The sequence below is a fragment of the Rutidosis leptorrhynchoides genome, chromosome 11 (genome assembly GCF_046630445.1).
Source record: "Rutidosis leptorrhynchoides isolate AG116_Rl617_1_P2 chromosome 11, CSIRO_AGI_Rlap_v1, whole genome shotgun sequence".
NCBI lineage: Eukaryota > Viridiplantae > Streptophyta > Magnoliopsida > Asterales > Asteraceae > Rutidosis > Rutidosis leptorrhynchoides.
Genome location: NC_092343.1, coordinates 126,656,948 through 126,665,551, shown reverse-complemented (window position 1 = coordinate 126,665,551; position 8,604 = coordinate 126,656,948). Strand labels below are relative to the sequence as shown.

At 36.6% G+C, this 8,604-nt stretch overlaps 1 protein-coding gene and 1 non-coding gene across 2 annotated transcripts; both read right to left on the bottom strand.

Moving 5' to 3' along the window:
* Positions 1–3,930: 3,930 nt before the first annotated feature.
* Positions 3,931–4,491, bottom strand: LOC139874925 (uncharacterized mitochondrial protein AtMg00810-like). Its single transcript, XM_071862314.1, has one exon. It carries the CDS (start codon positions 4,489–4,491, stop codon positions 3,931–3,933), a length of 561 nt encoding a protein of 186 aa, XP_071718415.1.
* A 2,788-nt stretch (positions 4,492–7,279) lies between these two features.
* LOC139879091 (small nucleolar RNA R71) lies at positions 7,280–7,386 on the bottom strand. The gene has a single exon (XR_011769942.1). It is a non-coding gene; the product is annotated as a small nucleolar RNA R71 (small nucleolar RNA).
* Positions 7,387–8,604: the final 1,218 nt, after the last annotated feature.

Sequence of the window (8,604 nt, the reverse complement as noted above, 5' to 3'; positions counted from 1 at the left end):
CGCAGAACTAGTTTTAGCTTTCCTCTTCGAGAGAGGCTTCGCTGAACTTACCTCGTCGAGCTCAAGCTTCTGCAGCTCTGAACATAACCAGAGCATGAAGGGGAACCACGAGTCTTGGCAGTAGATAACGCTTGGACAATAAACGTAATTTCTTTCACACCTTGAAGTTTCACCGCATCCTTTAATAACATCTCTACAAAAGGGAGAAAGCTAACATTAAACAAAAGTTATAATCATGATATAGGCCCAAGACATTTAAACATACCCTCATCCCCATAAAAAATAACAGGATGTACTGTGCCTTTTTCCCACTTGGTGGCCATACCAAGTTTAAACAAAATTACATCGGGAAAAGTAGAAGCCGCAACTGGGTCTTCACATATACGAAGATAAAGGGGATCATTAGTGAAACCATCGGGCATGGGATCCCGATACACATTAGGCACAAAGGCCTGAGATGGATCTGAAATGCTAGGGTAAGTTTGGGGCATAAAAATGATTTTTTTATAAAGACGAACGAACTTTTCGAGTTACGAACATCCAAAATGACTGGTGAGAAATACACAAGAAGACTATATGAATCCCTTTTCTTTCTTTTCCATTTGGCAATAGTAACACAGTCACCAGCATCATTAGTTTGAAAAAAGCAGCGAAAAAGATCAATAGAGGGTTCACCACCTTACGCCCTACACATGACTTCGAAAGCCATGATCTTTTTAATCGCAAGAGGATGAAGGATAGAGACATGTAACTTAAAATAATCAAGGACGCTTAAATAAAAAGAAGAAATCGAAATCCTCACATTACCCCTAGTAAAGATTTGAGTGTAAACACCCACATAATAATTCGGAAACTTCAAAATAGTATTGTTTCCCGGAAGAATTATGTCATCACCAGATAAACCCAAGAACGATGACAGGTGGCTAAATCCGCGGGAGTAAATATATTCGTAAAAGAATACATACCAGATTTTGCCATTATAAAAATAAAAAGAGAAAAATGGAGCATCATGATACCTTGAGAAATTAGCAATAGGGGAAAATTAAGGATGAAAATTAAGAAGGAAAAAAGAAACGAAGGGTAAAGAATACCCATTATTACCAGCTAAACCGCTGTCAAATCAATACAGAACTTCCTCGGTAACCGTAAAAACAAAAGATGATCGTAGACTTGTAAGTCAATAAAGAAAAAGGATAAGTTGAAAGGGTAATATAGGTAATGTAAAAAGAAAAATAACTCTTGCAAATGTCAAATCACCACCTAACACAATAATAGTTTAATTTCATGAAGTTTTGAGCAAATGCTTCGTAAATTTAAACCGGGGGGCTTGATAGTGTACCCCATCTCCTACGAATTAAATTATGAAGAAAGCATACAGAGCTAGCCCATGATGAAGCAGTGGCATTGAATACCATGCACCAAACCTCGGTCGAATAAAAGTCAAAGAGTAGTGACCTGTTACTACTAGCCCGACGACCCTACAAAGAGGGAAAGTCGATAATATGACTTTCGCTTTGTAAGAAGCCAAAAGGGGAAATTCAACTAATCCTTCCAAACTGTATGGGGAACTAGCAACCTCAAAGGAAGAGAAATCTCTCCTACAAATAAGAGAATTAAATGAGACATGTTCTCATACAATCAATTAACCAGATATTATATCCAAGTACTTTCAAACTCCTTTCGGTGGCGTAAAGCAGTTTCTATACTTGCTACCTTCGGGGAATATGCCAACGAAAGGAAACACATTTTTTTTAGGGTAAAGTGTTACCCCGATGAATTTTATTAAAAATAATAAAAGAATAAATTAAAATGACGTTCACTGTTACTAGAGAAACTAGAAACCCAACAACGACCAACTAGGCTAAAAAAAACAGCCTAGACCCAAAAAAAAAAACTAACAAGGACATCACGGGATTTTCCATTTATCCTTTAGCACTCGCACCTGCTGAGAATCCTTGAACTTAAGTGACAAAATTTTCAATCTCACCCTCGATAAAATCACCTTCCAGAGTTGATCACCATCCCTATGGGCTTTTCCAAATAATCGTGCATTACGCTCTTGCCAAATGTAGTAAACCATAGCCGCAAACATGATTTTCGCAACCACAATCTTAGCCTGATTTCTACCTGCCGAAGGAATCAAAGAATTACAAATAAGCTTCCAATCCATACCCCAATTCGGCATATTTACCATGTGCGCACCTTTTCTACATATAGAGGCAGCATATGGGCACGAAAAGAAAAGGTGTGCATGTGTGTCTTCAACTTGTTTACAAAGAGAGCATACAAGGATATTATTGTGGTTTACTTCCCAAGTTTTAAGTTTATCTTGAGTCTTCAAGCGTTCTTCCATAAGAAGCCACGCCATGAATGCGTGTCTCGGAATGCATTAGGAAAACCAAACAACGTGAGCCCATTCAACCTGATCCGCATGAGGATGGATGGTATGCCACACCACATTCACAGAAAATGGGACCACATGACCATTAAGCATACGTCATTGGATTATATCATCCCCACTATTCGTAATGGGTCGTACAACATTGCACAACTCAGGAACTATATTCTTCAAATCTTATGGCCATGACCATGCCCCATTCTGGAAAATATCAGAAACCTTTTCACTTGTTCGATAACCTGCCCGAATAATTTCTCTACGAGAAAGGATATTAGCTAAACGAGTATAAGTCGCCCAAATATCAAACCATGCTGATGTATTATTACCACTCCGGATACAGTGCATAAAATGGCATACTTATCTCTTTGATAAGATCCATCAAGAATTGTACAAACAAGGCTATGATTGAATAGTCCGTGATTTGAAGTATAATTAATTTATTCAATAATTTTATATATCGTATCTATTTTTATTTGAAATGTATTGCCATTTTTCGAATTATGATTGTATAGGTTTTAGTCGGGAGTGGTTTAATCACACACAAAAGTCAAAAGCTTCGGGACCTTTTAATTTCTTCCAAAGTTGTGGGCTCTTTTGCTAATTATTATTGTGGCGGCAAGACTCGTTTTATTTACGGGATGATAATTATGACATCGACCTTGGGGAGGCAGTTTAGAGCCTTTTTAAAGATGTCCTGGTTGATGATTGCCGCTTCAAGTTCATCCTCTCCCGGAGGTTCAAAACTTTCCTCTTTCTTTCGCATGCAGGAAAACCAGTTAATTACAAGCAGGTGGAAGGTAAATCTTTTAGTTCGATCTTAAAAAGCATGAACCATTCTTGCGCGGTGAATAAGAATGGAGGTGTTTGAGGCAGTTTGGCTTTCAATTGTATCTGTTTTTTTGTTTCTTAATTTGTTTTAGGGCTTGATCGCGTTTTTGCTTGTGTTCATGTGTTATGTCATTGCTAGGTTGTTTTTGGTTTGCTTCCATGTTAAAGGATTGAATAATTCCTGTGTGTCTTTCATTATAATTTATCGAGTACATATACACCAAATACAAGCGATATACACGAAAACTAGTTAACCAATTGGGCACTATATATGGAATAGATATGGCAGACTAATGAACAGCTATACAATCAAATATATGCTAAGAATATGTGATTTGGTTGTTAGTAGACTACGTTGACTTATACTCCCCCGCAGTCGAAGCGTTCGAGTTGCGAATGGAAATACTGTGTCGAAATTCCTTAAAGAGGATACGCGGAAGTCCTTTAGTGAAAACATCTGCTATTTGAAATCTAGTTGGTACATGTAATACTATGTGCCACTTTTTCTAGAACAAAATGAATATCTAACTCAGTGTGCTTTTTCGTTGGTGCTGAATCAGATTACCGGATAAGAAAATCGCGCTTATGTTATCACAAAAAATGGGAGTTGCCTTGGAAATCAGTTGATGAAGTTCAAGGAGTAAGTTGCGTAAGTAACCAACATGATTCGGCCACGACATTAGCGACACCCCTGTATTATGCCTCTACACTGGACCGAGAGACGATTGCCTGATGTTTAGAGGACCAAAAGATGAGGTTATCACCCAAATAAACACAGTACCCAGAAGTAGAATGATGGGTGTCGGACACCCGGCCCAATCAATGTAAGTATATGAGATGATGGAAATTGTTGTGCATTTGGAAATGTGTATTCCAAGCGACAGTGTGCCCGTTATGTATCGAATAATCCGCTTAAGGTCATGCATGTGTTCTTCATGAGGTAAGTGCATATGGAGACATACTTTTTGCACAGCATACGATATATCGGGGCTTGTAAAAGTCAAGTATTGTAAATCCCTAGCCAAGCCACGGTAGTGAGTTGGTTTAGAGTATAGTTTGCCAACGGATGACCTTTGTTTACCAAGAGTATCAACCGGCGTACTTACGGGATTGCAATGAACAAGATCTGCACGTTCAATGATGCTACGTGCGTAAGCTTGTTGGTCAAGAAATAAGCCATTGGAGTTTCTTGAAACCGAGATCCCTAGAAAAGAGCTTAAAGGACCCAAATCTTTCATAGCATATTCTTTAGCCAAAAGTTGCATGAGATTATCACAAAGTGTAAGAAGATGTTGTTAAAATGATATCATCGACATAAATTAGAAGATATGCAGTGTCGTTACCTTGGTGATATACGAAGAGGGAATGATCACATTTGCTATGGACGAAACCAACAGTTGCTATCGAGGGGCTTATTTTAAACCATAAAGCGATCACTTAAGGAGACATACGTGATTAGGTAATTGAGAATCTCGAAATCCCATAGGTTGGTACATGTAAACCGTCTCATTTAAAGAGCCATGTCGAAATGCATTTTTGACATCAAGCTGATATATAGGCCAGGATTTAGAAATTGCAATGCTTAACACCGTACGAATTGTGGTGGGTTTAATGACCAGACTGAATGTTTCATGGTAATCAATACCATTTGTTGTGCACGATTGATATTGCTCATTCACGATATGTTTCTCACGCAATATCAACCTCGTTTCACTCGGTTTTCATGTCCTTTATGCTCAAAAAGTTAAGATCTTGGGTTTAATCGCGTTTTGAGTACTATAGTAGTTCTAAGTGTGAATTTGGTGTAAAATTGACCAAAATATGCAAAACGTAGCAAGAAAACTGCAAAGTGCTTGAGCTGGCAACAAGAACGACGTTCTCATAGTTCAGAACGACGTTCCTTAACTAAGAACGACGTTCCAAAGTCAAGAACGACGTTCTACCTGGGAAAATACATAGGAATTGAAAACAAAAAAATGGGCATTTAGAGAATGATTCAGGAACGACGTTTGTAGAAAAGCAGAACGACGTTCCACATGACGAGCCCAGGAACGACGTTCCTAAAAGAGGAACGACGTTCCTAAAAGAGGAACGACGTTCCTCTGTAAATTCTGGGCAGTTTTTGGAAGAGTATAAATAGAATGAGATGAGGGTTTTCATATACATCATCAATAGAGTAGTAGTTAGAGCATGATGGCTGATAACATTAGGGTTTCATAGTTAGAGTTTAAAGGTTTTTATCAAATTTTCATCCTTTCTTCCATTCTACATCAAGGATTTAAAGATTGAATCAAGATCTAGGGCTTGTTCTTCATCATCTTCATCTTCTTCGTCTAACTTTATTGTAATTTTCATAAGTTTGGTACAATCTATCCTTATTTATTGCTTAATGATGTTTAGATTCACTCCTATTACTTGTATTGATCATGTTTTAGCCATGATTGGCTAGATTTTATGATGTACACTTGTTTAGGAAGTTTGATAGCTAAGGATTGTTCATATTGATGTTTATGATTGTGTTTAGACGAATCTATGAGTTGATGATTGTGATTTGTTATTAGAATTAGCCAAAAGATCCTTTGATATGCTTCTTTTGGACTCTACTTTGATTATATGAGTTTTGTAGCTTTTCTTATGGATTTGATTAGTTAAGAAAATTGTACTTCAACACTTAGATGATCTAGACAATCAAATTGAGGCTTTCAAGGGAATGGGGTCTTGGTTTGGATTGGTTTTCAATTGGTCCTTAGTCAACATAGTGAGGTTTCATTTTCTTAAGGATTTTGATCACTAAAGGGTTTTAGGGGACTTCAATGTAGGCTAAGTACTAATGACAATTGCATGATTCAACTAGATCAATTGTTGGAAGCTTATGGGAATTTGCAAGTGTTGATTTGATCACAATAATATCTAGTAGGGATACTAGTCTAAATGTTTGAACACAATTAGATCTTAAGTGAACAAAAGAACAATCCGAATTCTTCAAGTGGCTTAAGAAAGTGTGCATGCTTTTAATATTGATAATTACTTAATCAATTCTAGTTCTTAGTTTAATTTGCAATAGTTTTCTTAATATCTAAAATTCAAAACCTCCCAATCAAACACAAACTCTAGAATGATTATGAGCTTTCATCCATTCAATTAGCAATTACTGCTCTCTTGGGACGAACCTTAAACGAAAAACTTGCTAATTACAACTACCGAGTCATTGTTTCTCGAATGCTTATCGCATAGTTGAGTCCACATTTGAGTATAAATATAAAAGAATTAAAGTATGTTTGTGAAAGCATCATCAAACTCTTTGGCGCCGCTGCCGGGCAGCGGTTAGCTAGTTGTATCTTTGAGTTTAAGCTTTTAATTGTATCCTTGCAAAATTTACTTTTCTTGTTTATTATATATTATTTGTGTTTGGAAAACCGTTGTGTTTGTGTTGTGATTGCAGGTTAGGTACCATGGTGTATGAAAAGGAGATTCCAAAAGGATCAAGAGTTTGAGCATCCATTTTCCGATCTGGAGAAACACGTTCATGGGGTTTACAAGCGTAGATAAGAAAGGGTATTAAGGAAAAATTTTGAGGTTTTACCGTTTTATTTTGAAGATATGGAAGGAGGTGAAGAGGGTAATCCAATTGGTCATGGTCTACCAAATAATCCACCACTTGTTAATCAAGAGAAAGTTGATCCAAATGGCATGCCAATGTGGAATGCTAGGTTGGTTGCACCAACGGTGGTGCCTCCCGCCATTACTAAACCGCCCATCGGGGCCAATAATTGGAAATTCGATGGTAATTTCTTCACAATGTTCAAAGATGTGCAATTTCATGAGTTAATGGAGGAAAATCCGTTTGAACACCTTCAACAATTCAACGATATTTGTGATCTCTATAAGCATAAAGATGTCACTAAATATGCTTATAAACTAAGGGCATTCCATTTTTCTCTTCAAGGTGAGGCCAAGGCTTGGTTAAGGAATTTGCCTTTCGACTCGATTAGAACTTTTCAAGACTTAAGTGACACTTTTATTAATCACTTCTTTCCACCATCGAAGGCAGAGAGACTTAGGATGGAGATCAATGCATTCGTACGATGAAGTGATGAGTCTTTATATGATGCATGGATCCGTTTTAAGAAAATGTTAAGGGCGTGTCCAGTACATGGATTGACAAAGAGGGAGTACATCAACACTTTCTACCGGGGTACTAATTTATTGACAAGGCAAGTTCTTGATGCATCCGCTAAAATGTCCCGTTCTTATTGATTAAAAACGTTCCATATTAATTGATTTCGTTGCGAGGTTTTGACCTCTATATGAGACGTTTTTCAAAGACTGCATTCATTTTAAAACAAACCATAACCTTTATTTCATCAATAAAGGTTTAAAAAGCTTTACGTAGATTATCAAATAATGATAATCTAAAATATCCTGTTTACACACGACCATTACATAATGGTTTACAATACAAATATGTTACAACAAAATAAGTTTCTTGAATGCAGTTTTTACACAATATCATACAAGCATGGACTCCAAATCTCGTCCTTATTTAAGTATGCGACAGCGGAAGCTCTTAATAATCACCTGAGAATAAACATGCTTAAAACGTCAACAAAAATGTTGGTGAGTTATAGGTTTAACCTATATATATCAAATCATAATAATAGACCACAAGATTTCATATTTCAATACACATCCCATACATAGAGATAAAAATCATTCATATGGTGAACACCTGGTAACCGACATTAACAAGATGCATATATAAGAATATCCCCATCATTCCGGGACACCCTTCGGATATGATATAAATTTCGAAGTACTAAAGCATCTGGTACTTTGGATGGGGTTTGTTAGGCCCAATAGATCTATCTTTAGGATTCGCGTCAATTAGGGTGTTTGTTCCCTAATTCTTAGATTACCAGACTTAATAAAAAGGGGCATATTCGATTTCGATAATTCAACCATAGAATGTAGTTTCACGTACTTGTGTCTATTTTGTAAATCATTTATAAAACCTGCATGTATTCTCATCCCAAAAATATTAGATTTTAAAAGTGGGACTATAACTCACTTTCACAGATTTTTACTTCGTCGGGAAGTAAGACTTGGCCACTGGTTGATTCACGAACCTATAATAATATATACATATATATCAAAGTATGTTCAAAATATATTTACAACACTTTTAATATATTTTGATGTTTTAAGTTTATTAAGTCAGCTGTCCTCGTTAGTAACCTACAACTAGTTGTCCACAGTTAGATGTACAGGAATAAATCGATAAATATTATCTTGAATCAATCCACGGCCCAGTGTATACGTATCTCAGTATTGATCACAACTCAAACTATATATATTTTGGAATCAACCTCAACCCTGTA